At 44.0% G+C, this 22,767-nt stretch overlaps 1 protein-coding gene across 4 annotated transcripts in view; it reads right to left on the bottom strand.

The window, feature by feature from the left end:
- The window catches only part of Dennd2a (DENN domain containing 2A), a 98,649-nt gene that overhangs the window by 49,320 nt on the left and 26,562 nt on the right, over positions 1-22,767 (bottom strand). For 2 of the 4 annotated variants that reach the window (XM_087657310.1, XM_087657308.1), the window contains exons 1-2: positions 17,245-17,394; positions 7,878-8,972 (exon numbers count right to left, since the gene is read on the bottom strand). In XM_087657310.1, the coding sequence (XP_087513436.1) occupies positions 7,878-8,845 (968 nt within the window). In that variant the 5' untranslated portion in view covers positions 8,846-8,972; positions 17,245-17,394. 4 annotated transcript variants of the gene reach the window in all.

Raw genomic sequence — 22,767 nt, forward strand, 5'->3', positions numbered from 1 at the left:
AGCCCCCAGACTGGCTGTGTCATTCTAAACCCTCAAATCCTCGGAATCCTTCATTTCTTCAGCCTTGGCTTGGCTCTCCTGACTCAGAGAGGGCAGGCCGTCTGCCAAATGCAAGAGTAAGCCATTTTTCTTTCTCTATGAGATAGGACCACAACAAAGAACATTCTTTTTTTTTTTTTTTTAAGGGTAGAATGTGAGCATCTTGCCCTAATCACCTCCACTGTAGTATTTTAAACAAAACGAGAAACCTAGAGTCAAAAACTGTTAAAACGCAGTTGATGTGATCATATTCAAACTAGCCAAGAAAAACTTCACTGTTGGATTGAAACTAAGAAATTCTAGCTGCTTAGAAAGAAAACGCTAAAAGGCTAAAGGCAGCAGATTGTAGCATGGAGGAAAAAGATAACGAGAGTAGTGACTCACCAGGCCGACCGCCTGTCCAACCATGACATACACAGACAAAAGATCTGTTTCCAGAACCAACCTGCCCCGGGGAGGGTGAGGGGGGACATCCCTCAGAGAAGCCACGAGGCTGCAACTAAAGCAGCCAGGCTTTGGCGCTGGGCTGGGAAAGGGTTTAGGAGATGGGGGCTGAGGGTACGTGGGTCAGGGGAACATGAGTGCAACATGCACAAAGCTCTGGGTTTGATGCCCAGCGCCAAAGCCAGGTCTTCCGTCAGCAGCAAACTTTGACTGGGCTGGCCAGGTGGGGCAGCAGTTGCCCCTGCAGAGGACCCAAGATCGATTCCCTGCCCCTCGTCAGGTGCCTCACGACCACCTGATCTCCAGCTCCAAAGAATCTAACACCCTCGCTGGCCTCCACAGGCACACAACCATGGGGTATACACACAGACACACGAGTAAAAGTAAATCTTATTTAAAAACAACAAAACTAACAAAGAGCAGGCTGGAGATGGCACAGGTCAGGAGACCTGGCTGCTCCTTCCACAGTACCTGAGTTTAACTCCCAGCATGCCCAGGGCAGGTAACACTATGCATCTCCAATTCCAGGAGATCGGAGACCGTCTTTTGGCTCCCATGGGTACCAGGTATGCATAATCCATGCAGGCACAACACCCATGTACATAACTTTTTTAATTAAACAAATTTAAACAAACAAATGAACAACAACAAAACAAATACCCAGTCTGGGACTGGGAAAATGGCTCACAGGATTCGACAAGCGTCAAGGTCAGCAGGGAAGTGAGCTGGTCCGAGTGAGGAGCAGCATGACTTAAGGAGTGCTGGTTCAAACCCGGCAGTTTATTGTAACCATATTTAAGTACAGTACATTCTGGAAAAAGGCTTCTTGGTAACAAGTTCCTCAATCCCATGTGCACAGTAAAGGTTAAGGCACGATTGCATCAAAACTCTTTTGCAAACTGCATGTGACCTCTGCCACGAACATAGGTTCTAGAGCTTAAGCCTAGGATCTGGTTTGGTCTCCTATGGCGGTAGCATAGAGGTCACCAGGCTATAAGGTACACATGAAATCTCCCCTAAGGATAGGTTCTGTTGACTGAGAAACAAAGCTAAAGGTAAAGGTCTAGGAAGGAGAGTCTGGGATAAACATTCTGGGGGTTTTGGGGGAGGCCTGGTCCTAGAGATGCCAAAAGTCACTTGATTATTAACAACATTCACTCCATTTCCTCAATTGAGGAGACAACCCTGCCTGACTAACATTCCTATAAAAAACTGTCTCAAAAAAAAAAAAGAAAGAAAGAAAGCTTGCAGCTTTCGGGTGACGGTGCTCCCTGCCACCTGATTTGATTCTCAGAATCTACATGGTGGAAGGAGGGAAGCAACTGCTACAAGTTGTTCCGCTCCTGTGGTAAGTATATATGTGCGTGCACACACACACAGACACACAGTGAACAAATGTGAACCAAAACACCCACCCGAGTGTAGATTTCCCTCATTTATGGAACACTACACAAAAATCTTCAAATACTAGCAAACTGAAATTACCCATACACTAAAACAGAAGCAAAGCAGGACAATTACAAGTCCGAGGTCATGTGATACGTGCAAGTTGGAGGCCAGCCTGGGTTACATGAGATCCTGTCTCAAAAAACAAAATCAGGGCTGGAGAAATGATTTGGAAGGTAAGGGTACTTGCACGAAGCCTGACACCTTGAGCCCAATCCACAGAGCCACACTGTGGAGGAAGAGAACCAACTCCTAACTCTAGTCTTGCCACTGCCATATGTGTGTGCACACACAGCCCCACTGTCCCTGCAAAACAACAGTAAATGTAAAAAAGTGTAAAGCAACTTCTCAAAAAAAAAAAAAAAACAAACCAAAAAACCCAAAACAAACAAACAAAAAACCCATAGGTATGTGAGGGCTAGAGAGGTATATTTCCCAGGTAAATAATTACGAAGTTAAGAGTGCTGGAAAGAGAGATGGCTAAAGTTTGGTTCCCAGTTCCCATGTCAAGCAACACGGCCTGTGACTTCTGCTCTAAGAATCCAATGACTTTGCCCTCTGTAAGTACCCAAACACAGACATACATGTATGTACACACATGTACACACATGTACACACATGTACACACATGTACACACATGTACACACACACACTTAAAACTAAAATAAATCAAACCTTGAGAGGTAGACAGGAGAAAAAAATGAAAATAAAATATATAACTTTTGAAAATAAAATATATCTTTTAAAAATAAGAATGAAAGGGCTGTAGTTAGAGCACAGGCTGCTCTTACAGAGAACCTAAGTTCAGTTCCCAGCAACACCTGGTAGCTCATTCCCATCCGTAACTCCAGTTCCAGGGGATCCAATCTCTCTTGTAGCCTCTGTAGGCAATAGGCATACACGAGGTTGACCGGTATGTGCTTACAGTCATACAAATGAATAAATCCTTTAAAATTATCTATGATAAATACTATCCTGACATTACAAAAACACAGATAAGATCATCTGACAGTGAACCACTAGAAAAGCAGAAAAATGTTTCTCTAAGGGGTCCTTTAAAAAGACCACATAGGGGTTGGAGGAATAGCAGTGGCCAAGAGCAGTCACTGCTTCTCCACTGAACCTGGGTTCAATTCTCAGCATTCATGTGGTGGTTCATATCCATCCATAACTCTGATACCCTCTTCTGATCAATGGAGACACTCAGCATGCATGCGGTACACATACACACACTCAGTCAAAACACTCACACAGAAAACTCAGTGAGTAAATCTAAGGAAAAATGAAGGATAATAATAAAAACAGTTTCCTTAAACATACCTACTATAAAAGAGGGGCAATAAAATCACATGAAAATTACAACAAAGGAGTCAGGCATAGTGGTACAGGCATTTAATTCTGGTACTTGAGAAGCAGAGGCAGGTGGATCTCTGAGTTCAGTGCCAGGCTGGTCTACATATTGAGTTCTAGGACAGGCAGAGCTACATAGTAAGACCCTATCTTGAAAAACAAAACAACAACAAAACAACAACAAAAATTACAACAAGGAGCTAGAAAGATGGTTCAGGGGTTAAGAGCACTCACTGCTCTTGCAGAGAACCTGAATTTACCTAGCAACTAATCAACTATAACTCCAGATCAGGGGACTCTGTCTCTGATCTTCATGGACACCTACACACATACATAATTAAAAATAATTTAAGATTGTAACAAAAACATGAAGCTATGTAAGAAGAAACAAATGTGCACAATACTAATTTAGAACATGTATTGGAGTTATAAAATATGATAGTAATAGAATATTTAGAAAAAACACACAAGAGTTTTTTTTTTTTCTTTTCTTTTCTTTTCTTTTTTTCGGAGCTGGGGACTGAACCCAGGGCCTTGCGCTTGCTAGGCAAGCGCTCTACCACTGAGCTAAATCCCCAACCCCAAGAGTTTTATATATATAAATAATTATATTTGTCCGGTATACCCCTCTGAACCCCATATTTGGGAGCAGAAACATCTGTATCTTTGTGAGTCGGGGGCCTGTCTGGTCTGTATAGGGAGCTCCAGAACAGCCAGGGCTACACAGAGAGACTCTGTATAAACAACACACACACACACACACACACACACACACACACACACACACACACACACACACTTTAGAACATGCAAACTTTTTTCCTCTTGGAAGAGAACAGAAAAAATTAAGTTATCTGAACCAAAACCACCAGAGCTGATAAATGACACTCACTGAGTGGGTGCAGAACACAACTTAATTTCTGGAAATTCCCTCTGACTGCTGAGGGAGGACTATTCTGGGGGTGGGGGTGGGGAATGGTGGTGGGGAGTGGATTCAAGGTGATATAATCAGATTCAAGATCAAGTTTCAAAAGTAGGACTGAAGGACTTGCTTGCTGGGTTAGCGGGGAGTGAGCATGTGACAAAGATCAGGGATCGCCCAGTTCTAGTTCTTGGGTCTCTTAACTAAATGAAGGGAAATGAAGGGAGACGCCTTTTAACAAGATGTTGGTTCCGGTGAGAGGAGATGGTTAGTGGTGGTCTGTGGTGACAACCACATGGGGATCCAAGCAGGACATGACCACACACATCTGAGACTGATGAGAGCTCAACTGGGAGTCAGACACTCACAGTACATGTACAGGATGGGAGGAGACCATCAAGGAACAAGTGTAGGCAGGGGAGAGACGTCCTTGGCTTGAGCCTGGCTGGGGTAGGGGTAGATTAGGATATTAGGTATTATTCCTTTTGTTTTTTCAAGACAGAGTGTCTCTGTAATCCTGGATGTCTTGGGACTCACTCTATTGACCACGCTAACTAGTACAGGTACGAGGAAACAAGAGATTCCTGAGAGCAGCCAGGAGGAGGCCTTACCTGGCAGTTCCTGACCCAGTTGCCAAATAAAAGCAATGTTTCAAAATGGGTGATGTAGAGGATTTTTAATCCAGCAACAGGCTTCTCTGGCATGGGATCACATCCAAAGACCTAGGTCTGTGTGATCTGGCTGGAATTCAGAGACACCTTTAATCCTTCTGGCTGAAATATAGCCCCTAGTACACACTTTTAATCCCAAACAATGTGGGTAAAAGTAGTTGTAGAAGAAAGACATCAATTTTTGAAAGTGATGTCTAATTGAGGAGCAGACAAAGTGACGAATCAGAAAAAGATTTGACAGAATGATAGGATACACCCAACTCTCATGAGAACAGCACAGGAAAGAGAACCTGTTTAAGAGCAATGCAGAGAGAATCAGTTTGGCATCAGTGCAGTGAAGAGTTGAGTTAGTTCATGTAGTTCAGTGCAGGTCAGCAGAAGCAGTTGAAGCCAGAGAATAAGGAACTAGAAGATTAGAACAAATTCCCAGACTTGGTTTGAGGCCAAGGAGAACAATTCAGTGAGAAGCTGAGAGAAGCCAGGTTGAATCAGTCAGCTTGGAGAGGCATTTGAGCCTGAACAGCTGAGTTGAACCAGCCAGCCAAGGTTCAGAAGGAACTAGAAAGGGTGAAGTTATCAGCAGTAAATCTCCAAGTCAACATAGAGTGAATAAAAGGCACATTTACAGGGTGATTAACAGTTGTCCTCAATACCAAGGAATGTCATCTAAGAAAGTGACAGAAAATTGGCTATTGTATTTACTGAGATGAAGGCTGCTGGTGGCCTTGGGCAATGGTAGATTGAGGATGAATGGCCAAAGCCAATGTGGAAAGCTGGGAGGCAAATAAAGGAATAAAGTAGGTCACTGTTATCTCGTCACTTGAGAAGCTAAGGATTGCCACAAGTTCAAGGCCAGCCTGAGCCACACTACCTGAGTTCTATGACAGCTTGGTTCTCAGAGTAAGACCCATAGAGGACTCGATATCCTGAACAGACAACCACTAGGGAAATCAGGAACGTTAAGCATGCTCATCACTTCAACGGAAGGATGTGTGTACCTGTTTTCCATCCAGAAGGCTGGAGTGAATGTTGTTAATAATCAAGTGACTTTTGGCATCTCTAGGACCAGGCCTCACCCAAAACCCCCAGAATGTTTATCCCAGACTCTCCTTCCTAGACCTTTACCTTTAGCTTTGTTTCTCAGTCAACAGAACCTATCCTTAGATTTCATGTGTACTTCATAAAGCTGGTGACCTCTATGCTACTGCCATAGGAGACCAAACCAGATCCTAGGCTTAAGCTCTAGAACCTATGTTCGTGGCAGAGGTCACATGCAGTTTGCAAAAGAGTTTTGATGCAATTGTGCCTTAAGCTTACTGTGCACATGGGATTGAGAAACTTGTTACCAAGAAGCCTTTTTCCAGAATTGTACTGTACTTAAATATGGCTACAATAAACTGCCTCTAGAAGTTTGAACCAGGACTGGTTAAGTAGTGCTGAACCTAATTTCCTTCTTGCCTCTCAAGGTTAATTTCTCTACTGGCTGTAGAGTCTATAGGGACCCCTAAAAAGACCCAGCTGGGAGTGGTGGCACATACCTTTAATCCCAGCATTGGCAGGCAGAGACATCTGTGAGTTCAAGGCCAGCCTGGTCTACACAGAGAATGCCAGGACAGCCGAGACGACATACATAAACCCTGTAAAGAGAGTGGGTGGGGGAAAGATATAACAGAGCTTTGATTCCTGAAACCTACAGAAGCCAGGCGGGCAGTGCTAACCGTCTGTGATCCCAGCACTCTGGAGACACAGCCGTGGCATGCCTGGGCCAGGCTGAATTGGTGAAAGATGAAAGACCCTGCCTCAGTAAAAAAGATGGAGAACAATGGAGGAGGATACCTGATGTCAACTCTGACCTCCACACCAGACAGACAGACACACAGACACACAGACATACATACGCACAATGTATAAACAAACAAACAAACAAACAAAAACAAATAAGGTAAGCCAGGAAAGGTTGGAGCTAGTAAACTAGGAAGTGGCTGGGTTCACAAACTCCTTCGCTTAACCTTTGGTTATAAACACAAGTGCTTATCACACCTGAAATGTAACTTTTAAAGACAGGATCTCACCAAGCTGCCCAAGCTGGTCTTCAACCTGCTATGTTGAATGGGCTGGCTTTGAATTTATGATGCTCCTTCCTCAAACTCCCCAGGCTGGATGATAGGCTTGACCACTGTGTCTGACTCCAGAGGGAAATATTTAGAAGCAAACATCCCTTTGTGAGGACAAAAGCAAAACACTGCAGTCACCACCTTTCCAGGTGAGCCAGCAAGCTGCCTCACGGGATGAACACTCACTGCCCTTGCCTCACGGGATGGACACTCACTGCCTTGCCTCACAGGATGGACACTCACTGCCCTTGCCTCACGGGATGGACACTCACTGCCCTTGCCTCACGGGATGGACACTCACTGCCTTGCCTCACAGGATGGACACTCACTGACCTTGCCTCACAGAATGGACACTCACTGCCCTTGCCTCACGGGATGGACACTCACTGCCTTGCCTCACAGGATGGACACTCACTGCCCTTGCCTCACGGGATGGACACTCACTGCCTTGCCTCACAGGATGGACACTCACTGCCCTTGCCTCACGGGATGGACACTCACTGCCCTTGCCTCACGGGATGGACACTCACTGCCTTGCCTCACAGGATGGACACTCACTGCCCTTGCCTCACGGGATGGACACTCACTGCCCTTGCCTCACGGGATGGACACTCACTGCCTTGCCTCACAGGATGGACACTCACTGACCTTGCCTCACAGAATGGACACTCACTGCCCTTGCCTCACGGGATGGACACTCACTGCCTTGCCTCACAGGATGAACACTCACTGCCTTGCCTCACAGGATGAACACTCACTGACCTTGCCTCACAGGATGAACACTTACTGACCTTACATAGGAGCCCTCAGGTGAGTGTGAGCCATCAGACGGAGAAGAGGCAATTACACAGGAACACAGGCAATGGCAGAGTCATCTGGTGAGCACCTACCTGTGGTCAGCACTGGGTCTCTGCCTCCCAGTCCACAGTCTTCTATTCACAGAAGTGGGAGGAGGGGAGGAAGGCAGCGGTGGGGGAGGGGGAGGCAGAGAGGGCAGGGGAGGCAGGTTTCTCTTCTCTTTCTTGAAGCTGATGCCTGGGTTTCCGTCCTTGTCCCCTTCTCCAGCGTGTTTGAATGTTCTGCGGGGTTTGGGGACGGGGTTGATGAAAGGCTTTTGGGGGTGCCACCTGGAGCCCCTGTACACATTCTCCTGGCCTTTCCACTCCTCTGAGATCTCCGGGCCCGGCTCCCTGACCTCCGAGTGGTGAGCTCTCCGGCCAGATGCTAAGGAGACCCCACTTTCGTGGCTTTCCGGAATGGGCTGGTCTTCCTCCGTCTTGTCAGGCAGACAGTGAGGTGAATAACAAGTCCCCGGCAACTGGGGGTCCAAGCCAGCGGAGCCATCCTTCAAGGCCTTCTCTAGCCTCTTGACCTGTCTCAGCACGGAGAGATGGTCACTTTGAAAGCGTAGGTCACTGGGCTTCAGTTCACGACCTCGGGGCTGGCTGGGCTCTGGCTGACCATCGATCTGCCTCAGGCCTGGCAACCGTTCTGCGTCCTGACACATGGTTCTTGTCCTGCTGTCGTTTTGCAAGCTCTCTGTTTCAAGCCTCATTCCATTCTTGGTTCTGGTGAGTTCGCTGCCTCGTCTCTCTACCCTGCAGGACGGCAGGTAGTCCTCTTGGCCATCTGTTTGCCTGGCAGGGTCGGAGGCCGGTGGCTCCTTCTTGCCTTCCCACTTGGATATCTTGTCCTTTATGCTGAGGGGCTGGGCTCTGGCTTGGGTAGATGGTCCAGGGTTCTGGACACTACTGAGCTGCTTCTTCAAGGGCCTGCTGGCTTCTTTAGCACCGAGGTCTGCAGCCGGGCCACTGATGATCATGTTGGAGCTGAGCATGTCCACTCTTGCCTCCAGCATGAGGGTGTGAGGGCTTGAGGGACTCCTTCCCAAGGGAGGTGCTGGATTAGTCTTTTGCAAAGAAACGGACCTCCCAAGCAGTTGTCTTCTAGACGCTTCCCTAGGCTTTGCAACTTCTGCTTTGACCCTGGACCAGAGACACAAATACAGAGAGGCAAATACAAGAGGGGTTTGTAAGTTACTGCCCTTGGTCAAGCATGGAGAGTTGCCAGAACTCAGTAAGTAACCACAACACTGAAGCAATTATCTAAAAAAAGTGTTTTTATCAGTTTTAATTTTTATGTGTATGGGTGTTTTCCTGTATGTCATATCTGCTAACCTTGTGCGTGCCTGTGCCCGGTGCCCATGGAGGTCAGAAGTGGGGTCAGATCTCTTGGAACTGGAATTAAAGATAGTTATGAGCTGCCGGGTGGGTGCTGGAAGTGAACCCATGTCCTCTTATTAGAAGAAACAGTACTTTTAACTGTTGAGCCATCTCTCCAGCCTCTGAAGCTGCTTTTTGTTTTATTTTATTACTTTTATATCTATGCTTTTTTTTTTTTTTTTTTTTTTTGGGACAGCGGTTTCTCCCGGGTTAGAACTACTAGGTACTGTGGCTGGGTAGTGAGACGCTGGGATCCTCCTGTCTCTGCATCCTTACTGCTAGGATCATAACTGCCATGCCCAGGTTTTCCCCTGGGATCTCCCCAGCACAGCAATGGCCAGTTAACAACCAAAATAACGCCACAAGTCCCTGAGTCTTTGTTAATCCTAGGCTTAACAACCTGTCTTCAGGTGAGCTGTGAAGTTAGGATGAGCGGGAGGCTCTCTGGAGCATGTGCCCCACTGAAAGGGCTGAGAGAGGGGTTGTTACGTCTGCTTCCCTACTTCTAGAAGAACCTGGCAGAGCTGGAGTCAGTAAGTAAGTTGCCTGAGTGAATGTAAGTCAACAGGGAGATCTAGATTTTATACATGGCCTAGAAATGCACCGTCCAATACAGTCCCCAGCAGTCATAAGCGGCTATTGGAACTTAAGACTCTCAGTTACCCCAGTTGCCAACAGGTCACTCAGAAACCCCGTGTGGCGAATGGCTTCTTAGTGGACAGAAGAGGTTCTCTGTGATTGCAGACAGCTTTGTCTAGCGTGTGCATGTGGAAATAGACTCCTCGAAATATGACTTTAGGAGGTTGGTACCACAAAGGTGCCAAAGACTCGTTAGGCAGAAAACATCCGAATGTTAATGAGAATACATATGTTTAAAATAGAAAACATTCGTGCTGTGCATGGTGACTAGATGTGTGGGTGCAGGAAACAGACATGAAGCTAGGGGGTTGCGGGGTGGGAAGGCATATTTTCCAAATTTGCATAAATCTGACGGTATAGTAACCGAAGAACTCCAGCTAAGGTTCACAGCAAGGGAGCCGTAATTAGCCGCCACATTCCTCCTGTTACTATAACTTTCCATTCCAAAGACCAGGAGTTGTTTATATAAATAAGGACCTCTCCCTTAGTTACATCATGGGCACACATATTATGCTGCTGTTGCACAGTATAAATTTCAAACTTGTGAAAACACAAACACACTTTCCATGGTGATCAGACCAGAATTTGTTTTTGAAAACAACAATTAGGGTTCATAAGAGTGCTTACAGAAGAAAAAATAGTATTTATTTTATTGGTACTTTATGCATGAGTGTGTTTGCTGGCACATATGTAAGTGCGCCACATGTGCGTTCAGTGCCCCTGGAGGCCAGAAGAGGGCGCCACACCCCTTGGAACTGGAGTTACAGGTTGTGAGCTGCTGTGTGGGTACTGAGAACTGAACCTGATCTTCTATAAGAGAATTAAGAGCTCTTAACCTCTGAGCCACCTCTTCATCCTTAAAATTCTTTTTTAGGCTTCCGGTTTCTGCCTGCACCCAGAGCTGAACTGATCCCACAGCTCTCTGTACCCATATCCAGCTGAAAGAAAACAGGTCTACAGCAGTGCTGACACACAGGCTTACAGGAGGGTCAAGCCACTGTCAGAGACAGTAAGACAAGCTAACACCAGAGACAACCTGATGGTGAGAGGCAAGCACAGGAACCTAACCAAAAGAAACCAAGACTACTTGACATCATCAGAGCCCAGTTCTCCCACCAAAGCAAATACTGGATATCTAAACACACCAGAAAAACAAGATTTGAATTGAAAATCGCATCTCATGATGATGGTAGAGGATAAGGGACATAAATAACTCCCTTAAAGAAATACAGGACAGCACAGGTAAACAAGTAGAAGCCCTTAAGGAGGAAACACAAAACTTCTTTTAAAGAATTATAGGAAAACACAACCAAACAGGTGAAGGAATTGAACAAAACCATCGAGGATTTTTTTTTTTTTTTGGTTCTTTTTTTCGGAGCTGGGGACCGAACCCAGGGCCTTGCGCTTCCTAGGCAATCCCCATCCCCCCATTGAGGATTTAAAAATGGAAATAGATACAATAAAAAAAATTACAAAAGGAGAAAACCCCTAGAAAACCTAGGGAAAAGGTCAGGAGTCATAGACGCAAACATCACCAACAGAATACAAGAGAGAGAAGAGAGAATCTCAGGGGCAGAAGATTCCATAGAAAACATTGACACAACTGACAAAGAAAACGTAAAATGCAAAAAGCTCCTGTCCCAAAACATCCAGGAAATCCAAGACACAATGATATCAAACCTAAGGATAATAGGTATAGAAGAGAGTGAAGACTCCCAGTTCAAAGGACCAGTAAATATCTTCAGCAAAAGAAAACTTCCCTAACCTAAAGTAAGAGATGCCCATAAACATACAAGAAGTCTACAGAACTCCAAAAAGATTGGACTAGAAAAGAAATTCCTCCCATCACATAATAGTCAAAACAGCAAATGCACAAAACAAAGAAAGAATATTAAAAGCAGTAAGGGAAAAAGGTCAAGTAACATATAAAGGCAGACCTATCAGAATTACACCAGACTTCTCACCAGAGACTATGAAAGCCAGAAGATCCTGGACAGATGTCATACAGACCCTAAGAGAACACAAATGCCACCCCAGGTTACTATATCCAGTAAAACTCTCAATGAACATAGACGGAGAGATATTCCATGACAAACCCAAATTTATACAGTATCTTTCCATAAATTCAGCCATACAAAAGATAATAGGTGGAAAACTCCAACACAAGGAGGGAAACTACACCCTAGAAAAAGCAAGAAAGTAATCTCCTTGCAACTGACCCAAAAGAAGAGGCCCATACAAACATAATTCCACCTCTAACAACAAAAATAACAGGAAACAACAATCATTAACCTTAATATCTCTTAACATCAATGGACACAATTACCCAATTAAAAAACATAAACTAACAGACTGGATAGGTAAAGAGGACCCAGCATTTTGCTATATACAGGAAATATACCTCAGTGACAAAGACAGACACTATCTCAGAGTAAAAGGCTGTAAAACTATTTTCCAAGCAAATGGTCCCAAGAAACAAGCTGGAGTAGTCATTCTAATATTGAATAAAATTTCAACCTAAAGTTATCAAAAAAGATGAGGAAGGACACTTCATATTCATCAAAAAAATCCACCAAGATGAACTCTCAATCCTGAATCCTGAATATCTATGCTCCAAATGCAAGGGCACCTACATTCATAAAAGAAACCTTACTAAAGCTGAAAGCACACATTGCACCTCACACAATAATAGTAGGAGATTTCAACACCCCACTCTCATCAATGGACAGATCATGGAAACAGAAATTAAACAGAGACATAAAGAAACTAACAGAAGTAATGAACAAAATGGATTTAACGGATATTTATAGAACATTTCATCCTAAAACAAAAGAATATACCTCCTTCTCAGCAACTCATGGTACCTTCTCCAAAACTGTCCATATAATTGGTCAAAAAACAGGTATCAACAGATACAGAAGAAAATAATCCCATGTGTGCTATGTCCTATCAGATCATCCCGGACTAAGGCTGGTCTTCAATAACAACAAAAAACAACAGAAAGCCCACATACACATGAAACTTGAACAACATTTTACTCTATGACAACTTGGTCAAGGAAGGAATAAAGAAAGAAACTAAAGACTTTTTAGGTTTTAATGAAAATGAAGGCACCACATACCCAAACTTATGGGACACAATGAAAGCTGTGCTAAGAGGAAAATTCATAGCTCTGAGTGCCTCCAAAAAGAAACTGGAGAGAGCATACACTAGCAGCCTGACAGCAAACCTAAAAGCTCTAGAGAAAAAAACAAAACAAACAAATAAACAAACAAACAAAAAACCCGAATATACCCAGGAGGAGTAGAAGGCAGGAAATAATCAAACTTAGGGCTAAAATCGACCAAATAGAAACAAAAAGGACCATAGAAAGAATCAATAGAACCAAAAGTTGGTTCTTTGAGAAAATCGACAATATAGATAAACCCTTATCCAGACTAACCAGAGGGCACAGAGAGTGTGTCCAAATTAACAAAATCAGAAATGAAAAGGGAGACATAACAATAGAATCTGGGGGCTGGGGATTTAGCTCAGTGGTAGAGCGCTTACCTAGGAAGCGCAAGGCCCTGGGTTCGGTCCCCAGCTCCGAAAAAAAGAACCAAAAAAAAAAAAAAAAAAAAACAAAAAACAAAAAAAAACAATAGAATCTGAGGAAATTCAAAAAATCATCAGATCCTACTACAAAAGCCTATATTCAACAAAACTGGAAAGTCTGGATGAAGTGGACAACTTTCTAGACAGATACCAGGTACCAAAGTTAAATCAGGATCAGATAAACCATCTAAACAGTCCCATAACTCCTAAAGAAATAAAAGCAGTTAATAAAAGTCTCCCAACCAGGGGCTGAAGAGATGGCTCAGCCGTTAAGAGCACTGACTGCTCTTCCAGAGGTCCTGAGTTCAAATCCCAGCAACCACACGGTGGCTCACAACCATCTGTAATGAGGTCTGATGCCCTCTTCTGGCCTGTAGTTGTACATGCAGGCAGAAAGCTGTATAATACATAATAAATAAATATTGTTTTTTTTTTTAAAGGGGATTTAGCTCAGTGGTAGAGCGCTTGCCTAGCAAGCACATGGCCCTGGGTTCGGTCCCCAGCTCCAAAAAAAGGAAAAAAAAGTCTCCCAACCAAAAAAAGCCCAGGACCAGTTGGGTTTAGTGCAGAATTCTATCAAACCTTAATAGAAAACCTAATACCAACATTGTCCAAACTATTCCACAAAATTGAAACAGAAGGAACACTACCCAATTCCTTCTATGAACCACAATTACTCTTATACCTAAACCACACAAAGACCCAACAAAGAAAGAGAACTTCAGAACAATTTCCCTTATGAATATCGACACAAAAATACTCAATAAAATTCTCACAAACCAAATTCGAGAACACATCAAAATGATCATCTATCATGATCAAGTAGGCTTCATCCCAGGGATGCAGAGATGGTTCAATATACGAAAATCCATCAACGTAATCCACTATATAAACAAACTCAAAGAAAAAAACCACATGATCATCTCATTAGACGCTGAGAAAGCATTTGACAAAATTCAACACCCCTTCATGATAAAAGTCCTGGAAAGAATAGGAATTCAAGGTCCATACCTAAACACAGTAAAAGCCATATACAGCAAACCAGTAGCTAACATTAAACTAAATGGAGAGAAACTTGAAGCAATCCCACTAAAATCAGGGACTAGACAGGGCTGCCCACTCTCTCTCTACTTATTCAATATAGTACTTGAGTCCTAGCCAGAGCAATCAGAAAACAAAAGGGGGTCAAAAGGATACAGATTGGAAAGGAAGCAGTCAAAATATCACTATTTGCAGATGATATGATACTATACTTATGTGACTCCAAAAGTTCCACCATAGAACTTCAAAACCTGATAAACACCTTCAGCAAAGTGTCGGGGTATAAAATTAACTCAAATCAGTAGCCTTCCTCTACTCAAAGCATAAATAGGCTGAGAAAGAAATTAGGGAAATGACACCCTTCGCAATAGTCACACATAACATAAAATACCTTGGTGTGGTATGACTTTAACCAAGCAAGTGAAAGATCTGTATGACAAGAACTTCAAGTCTCTGAAGAAAAAAACTGAAGAAGATCTCAGAAGATGGAAAGACTTCCCATGCTCATGGATTGGCAGGATTAATACAGTAAAAAATGGCCATTTTGCCAAAAGCAATCTACAGATTCAATGCAATCCCCATCAAAATTCCAATTCAATTCTTCATAGAGTTAGAAAGAACAATTTGCAAATTCATTTGGAATAACAAAAAACCCAGGATAGCAAAAACTATACTCAACAATAAAAGAACTTCTGGGGGAATCACATTCCTGACCTCAAGCTGTATTCCAGAGCAATCCTGATTAAAAAAAACAAAAAACAAAAACAAAAAACTGCATGGTATTGGTACAGAGAAAGGCAGATAGATCAGTGGTACAGAACTGAAGACCAAGAAACGAACCCACACACCTATAGTCACTTGATCTTTGACCAAAAAGCTAAAACCATTCAGTGGAAAAAAAAGATAGCATTTTCAACAGATGGTGCTGGTTCAACTGGAGGTCAGCATGAGGAAGAATGTAAATCCATCCATTCTTATCGCCCTGTACAAAGCTTAAGTCCAAGTGGATCAAGGACCTCCACATCAAACCAGATACACTCAAACTAATAGAAGAAAAAGTGGGGAAGAATCTCAAACACGTGGGCACTGGAGAAAATTTCCTGAAAAAAAAAAAAAACCACCAATGGCTTATGCTCTAAGATCAATAATCGACAAATGGGATCTCATAAAACTGCAAAGTTTCTGTAAGGCAAAGGAAACTGTCATTAGGACAAAATAGCAACCAACAGATTGGGAAAAGATCTTTACCAGTCCTACATCTGATACAAGACTAATATCCAATATATACAAAGAACTCAAGAAGTTAGACTCCAAAGAGCCAAATAACCCTATTAAAAAACAGGATACAGAGCTAAACAAAGGATTCTCATTTGAGGAATATCGAATGGCTGAGAAGCACCTAAAGAAATGTTCAACATTCTTAGTCATCAGGGAAATGCAAATCAAAACAACCCTGAGATTCCACCTCACAACAGCCAGAATGGCTAAGATAAAAAAATTCAGATGACAACAGATGCTGGTGAGGATGTGGAGAAAGGAACACTCCTCCACTGTTGGTGGGATCGCAAACTGGTACAACCTCTCTGGAAATCAGTCTGGAGGTTCCTCAGAAAATTGGACATTGAGAACCCAGTTATACTTCTCTTGGGCATATACCCAAAAGATGCTCCAACATACAACAAAGACACGTGCTCCACTATGTTCATAGTAGCCTTATTTATAATAGCCAGAAGCTGGAAAGAACCCAGATGCCGTTCAACAGAGGAATGGATACAGAAAATGTGATACATCTACACAATGGAGTACTACTCAGCTATCAAAAACAATGACTTCATGAAATTCATATGCAAATGTATGGAACTAGAAAATATCATCCTGAGTGAGGTAACCCAATCACAGAAAAACACACATGGTATGCAATCACTGATAAGTGAATATTAGCCCAAAAGCTTGAATTACCCAAGATAAAATCCACAGACCACATGAAGGTCAAGAAGAAGGATGACCAAAGTGCAGATGCTTCAGTCCTTCTTAAAGGGGGGAACAAAAATATTCATAGGAGGGGATATGGAGACAAAGTTTGGAGCAGAGACTGAAGGAATGGTCATTCAGAGCCTGCCCCACCAGGGGATCCAGCCCATGTATATACAGCCACCAAACCTAGACAATATTGATGAAGTCAAGAAGTGCATGCTGACAGGAGCCTTATATAGCTGTCTCCTGAGAGGCTCAGCCAGAGCATGTTGAAAACAGAGCCAATCATTGAACTGAGAATGAGGTCCCTGTTGGAGGAATTAAGAGAAAGGACTGAAGGAGCTGAAGGGGCTTACAACCCCTTAAGAACAACAATACCAACCAATCAGAGCTCCCAGGGGCTAAACCACTACCCAAAGACCTCACATGGACAGACCCATGGCTCCAGTCACATATGTAGCAGAGGATGGCCTTGTTGGGCACCAATGGGTGGAGAAATCCTTGGTCCTGCCCAGGGTGGACTCCCCAGTATAAGGAAATGTCAGGGTGGGGAGGCCAGAAGGGGGGTGGTTGGGGAGGGGGAACACCTTCATAGAAGAAGGCGAAGGGGGAGGGAATAGGGGGCTTATGAACGGAAAACTGGGAAAGGGAATAACATTTGAAATGTACATTAAAAAAATCCAATTAAAAAATTTTTAGTTGTCTTCAAGATAGTAGATGAATTTAGGTTTTAGGCAGAATCATGACTCATCACTATTTTCCTGAGAACTGAAATGGCAGAACTTACGGTTTCCTTTCTCTTGACAAGAGGGAAGACGACAGATGAGTGAGAACATGGCCACCCAGGTTAGTGTGTGTTGCTGACAGCCACCGACAGAGCAGACGTCACTCAGTCACAGACACTACCGTGGCTCTGCACGGTGGATACATGCAAGGGCTGTGGAGTCACAAAGATGTGGGTTTGAGTCCTTGCTAAGTTTTCTTCTCCGAATGGAGACTGAGCCAAGGATTTGAGCATGCTGGGTGGGCTCTACCCCTGAGCTATATCCCCAGCCCTCCATTTTTTTTTCTTCTAAAAGTAGGAATACAAGCTCCTTTCTTCTGGAGCCTTCTGAGTGCAGAAGCCACGTCAGCCTAGTTTGTTGTTCCTGGTACATGGTAGGTTAGTACATATGCATTTAATAAATGAATATATATCAAATATATTTACATATATTTATTTAGAAATGTAATATATTTCTATAATATTGATTTATATAGTATATAAATGTTTTAACATATAACAAATTTAAATATATAAATATATGTTTATATGTAAATGTTATTTAATTATATATAAAATATAATAATATACAATAAAATACAAATGAATATATATACATATATATATATATGTATATGTATCCATCCATCCCAAGGCACTCAACTGATGGCAACTGTGACCTACAGTTTTCATTTAATATCTCAAACACCTGGAGTTTGAGGAAGAGACAATGGCTTGTTGGAAGAGCATACTGTATTTACCAAGGTCAAGCAAGAGGGGTAAAGGATGAGAACACTATTTCAACTGTCCCCAGGCCAGACAGAGTGTCTTCTCCACATGACTCTTATACCCGTGGGGGTCTGCGGTTCCTGTTTCTAGGGTCTGGGCTGCAGAGTTGTGATGAGCTGGCTCAGTGATAGAGGAATGTGAGCAGTATTAGGGAAAAGCTCCACGCTAGCAGAAGGTGGGAAACGCTGACCATGTGGCCAGCTACGGCTGCAAAGCTTTAAGGTTCAGAGTTATATGAAAAACCGTGATTCTACCCTAGAAAAATAGGCTCTGGCCTGGAAGGCACACAACACTCACTCAGCAATGTCCACACCTCTCCAATGAAGGCAGTTCAAGGAGACGTCTGACGGGAGGCTCGGGAGAGTGACACTTCCTTAGTTAAGGAAAGGGGGTTGGTGAAGGAAGAAAAGGAAGGAAGGGAGACAGGCCTTCATTTCCTACACTCTCAGGGAGAGTGGAAGGAGGCTGAGAAGCTTGCTTGTCTGCTTCTCATCCTTGGTGCACGCCAAGGGAGACTCTTACTTGTCAGTCAATCTGTAGCTCTGAATTGCAGTTGGGCTGTGGCTGCCTGTGGCCTGCCTGTCCCTGGTCACTATGTCAGCATCAAGACAGGCTCCAGGAAGCCTAGAGGACCAGGGATACATACTCAGTGAGGCACATGGGTCCCTCCTTCAGAAGGAAATGTGTATGTGGCCCCACTTCACCCAGAATGGGAGGTGGCAAGAAGAAACCATTCAGGGCTGGAGAGATGGCTCAGTGGTTAAGAGCACCTGACTGCTCTTCCAGAGGTCATGAGTTCAATTCCCAGCAACCACATGATGGCTCACAGCCATCTGTAAAGGGATCCGATCCTCTCTTCTGGTGTATCTGAAGACAGCTACAGTGTACTTATATATAATAAATGAATAAATCTTTAAAAAAAAAAAAAAAAAAAAAAAAGAAGAAACCATTCAGAAAAGCTGTCCCAGGTGGATGAGGTCACATGATCTCCTCAGGCTTCCAAGACTTCTTCCCTTTCTTTAGGGCTGGCAAGCCTGCCAGGTAACACTGAGGTTACTCAATGTCCTGGCTCAGAACTTCCCCAAAGCAATCAAGGGGCCTGTTCCAAGACATGCTTATAGATCTTAGCTAGCAGCAGGGAAAGGCCAAAGAAGAGACATAAATAAATACATGTGGCGGTTTGAATGGGAATGACCCCATAGGCTCATATATTTGCATGCTTAGTCCCCAGTTAGAGGAAGTATGTTGCTGGGCTTTGATGTTTCAAAAGCACAAGCCAGACTCAGTCAGGCTCTGCCTCCCCCGTGCCGCACCCCCCCCCCCCCATTGTCACTGTCTGTTTGTCTCTCTGGCTGCTGCCTGGGATCTGGATATAAAGCTCTCAGCTACTGTTCTAGTGACATTTGTGTCAGCACACTCCGAAACTTCATGTAAGCCCCAGTTAAACCCTTTTCCTTTATAAAAGAGCCACCTTGGTCATGATGTCTCTTTACAGCAATAGAATAGTGAATAAGACAGCAAACACATAAATTTAATTACAACATAAAATAAATAAAAATATAGTACTGATGGACCACACTTTATGAAGATGAAGACACGGTCTGGTGAGATGGCTCACAGGTAAAGGTGCTTGTCACCCAACCTGATGACCTGAGTTCTAGCTCCAGGGTGGAAGGAAGGACTCACCTTACACCGTGTCGTCTGCCCTTTTCACCAGTGTGCATGCACGTACAAATAAATAAAGATACAAGCATTCTTTTTTTTTTTTTTTTGTTCTTTTTTTCAGAGCTGGGGACTGAACCCAGGGCCTTGCGCTTCCTAGGCAAGCGCTCTACCACTGAGCTAAATCCCCAACCCCACAAGCATTCTTTTTAAGAGGAAGGAGGCAAGGGGGACCCGAGAGCTGAACAATGACTGGAGCAGGCGAAGTCACTGGAGCTGGAGCTGGAGACTGGGAAGAGCTGGAGCACAGGCTTGCCCAGGGGCTTTTACTGTGCAGCAAGCCAGCACCATATATTCTGGAATAAATCTGTGGTGTAACTGAGCCCAGTTCTCCAGGGAAGCCAGGAGCTTGGGCCTACCCATCCCACAGTGGAGGGGAGCCCTGAAAGGCCTTTCACTGACAGGAAGGAACTCATTGTCCCTCTCACAACACTCACAGCTGAAGCTTCTGGAGCCTCTCCATGCGGCTGGGCCCACAGACACTGCCTTTCTGTCTTCTTCTGGCAGATAGCCACATGGGACGGGAGGGGGGGGGAAGCACAGTCGATCTCCACTCCTTACCCCTGCTCTCTACAGCCTGCACTCTGCCTCCACAGACCAAACACCCACCATGCAATCCTCTTCCCTGTGAGCCAGGCAGCTTCCCATATTTTTTTTTCGACTCCTGTCAAGCTGTGTGCAGGATGCTTTAGGGGACTCCTAGTGAAGTAAGACTCCTTCCTTCAGGAGCACACCAGGACAGTGCCTGGGCTACAGTCAGCTCCTGCAGCAGCTTTCTCTCCCCACTGTCTGAGGAAGCAAAGCTTTTCCAAATGGAGCGGAGCCACCAACATCCTTCCAGAGGATGCTCCCAAGTAGTGTTAGCCTCAAACACATGACACTAAGTGAAGTCACTTCCCATCAGGTAATAACTCCCAGGACTAAAGTCACAGGCTCCTGGGGACCGACAGATGGTATATTCTGGGGTCCTATTCCAAGGGCAAATCTGAATGGGCAGCAGAGTGTGGAAGTGAAGAGACAAAAAAATACACTCACATTTAGCAACAGCCATCAGGATGTCTCGATTCACACAAGTGTGGAGTAGGCTGTTCTCTCTCTCCCTCTCTCTCTCTCCCCCCACCCTTGATGATTAGGCTAGCCAGATGTCTCAGTGGGTAGAGATACTTGCTGCCAATCAGGGATCATCACCAGAGCCCACAGGGTAAGAGAAATTGACTCATACAGCTTGTCCTCTGACCTTTAGAGGCAAGCTTGTGGCACACATGCAATACACACATACACCACACACACACACACACACACTCATACACACATAATAATAATAAATCCAGGCTGGAGAGATGGCTCAGTAGTTAAGAACACTTTTATTTTAGAACAGAACTAGGACCTGAGTTCAGCTCCCAACAGCCACATGAGGAGGCTCACAACTACCTATAACTTTAGCTCTGTGGGTCTGACACACCCTTCTGGCCTGCACTGGCATCAGCACACACAGTCTATACTCACATATACATGTAAATAAAAGTAATTAATCTTTTTGTTTCTTTCCTTTTTTGAGACAGGGTTTCTCAGTGTACCCCTTGCTGCCAGTAATTGAGGCTGACCTTGAACTCAGAAATCTACCTAACTCTGCCACCCAAGTGCTGGGATTAAAGGCATTTACCAACATGCTTGCTTCCTAAAAATCAATCCTAAAACAATAAGGCTAGCCTTATTTGAGAGTACTTTATATACATAAACTTTACTGTCATTTTATAGGTCTGCACTCCAAGTTTGTGAACTGTGCACTGTGAGCTTAGGGACATCTGTGATATACCGAATCAACTCTGGGGGCTGGCCTGGAACCTAGCATGATAAATAACAGTATTTACATGACTGTCACACAACTGAGAACTCATTTTTTTCTTCAGCAATTTGGCCTTGTGATTCAGACTGCTGACCAAGACAGATAATGAAAGAATATTTATACCACATTTCCTCACCCAACTGTTTTCTATAAAAGTAGGACTTCCTATTAACCAGATGGGCCTACTTATTACTATTTTTGTTTTTTGAAACAGTGTGCAAAGCACACACATCATGCATGAGTGTGTGTGTGTGTGTGTGTGTGTGTGTGTGTGTGTGTGTGTGTGTGTGTGTGGCAAGCTGTCTTAGAATTCATGGCAAGTCTCCTGCCTCAGACTGGTATCTACAGGAGTGTACCATCTTATCTCTGACGATTAAAAATTTTAACAGCCCTCAAATGGTCTATAACTACAAAGCTCATGTTATTTTTTTAAAGATTTACTTATTCATTATATATGAGTACACTGTAGCTGTCTCAGACACACCAGAAGAGGGCATCAGACCCAATTACACAGTTGTGAGCCACCATGTGGTTGCTGGGATTTGAACTCAGGACCTCTGAAAGAGCAGTCAGTGCTTTTAACCCCTGAGCCGTCTCTCCAGCCCTGTATTATTATTATTCTTTTAAAGATTTACTTTTATGTGCGCTGCCAATATGTATGTCTGTGTCACGTGCATGCTTGGAGCCTACAGAGGTAGAAGAGGGGGTTGGTTGGACGGGTTCTCTAGAACGAGACTGTAGTTATGACATGGTGCTGGGACCAAACCGTGGTCTTCTATAAGTGCTCGAGCGCCGAGCCACCTCTCAAGCCCACTGCTGCATTTATTTAAAAAGCAGTATTTTTTTCAGTCCCTTAAAGCATACCCTACCCCCAAGGTTTACAGTCCAGCTAAAACTCCCTATACATCATTTTTTCTATTTGCAAGTGGCCTGGACTACAAGTCAAGTCATTAACTAGAAAAACAATACCTCTCTGGCAGAGGCTAGAGAATTAAAACCGAGAGTAGTTTATCCCAAATAGGAAGGGGGAGCCTGCAGCTCCGCACCTCAAGGGGAGGGGAGCCTTCAGGTCCCTGGCACTGTCTGTGGAATTCACCCCGGCCTGACTTTCTGACTCTCTTGCCTCCCAGTGACCAGGGAGGCATAGCTACTTGGGCATTAATTATCCCCTTATGACTTAAATATGATAT

The sequence above is a fragment of the Rattus norvegicus genome, chromosome 4 (genome assembly GCF_021556685.1).
Source record: "Rattus norvegicus strain SHRSP/BbbUtx chromosome 4, alternate assembly SHRSP_T2T, whole genome shotgun sequence".
In the NCBI taxonomy this organism is placed as follows: Eukaryota; Metazoa; Chordata; class Mammalia; order Rodentia; family Muridae; genus Rattus; species Rattus norvegicus.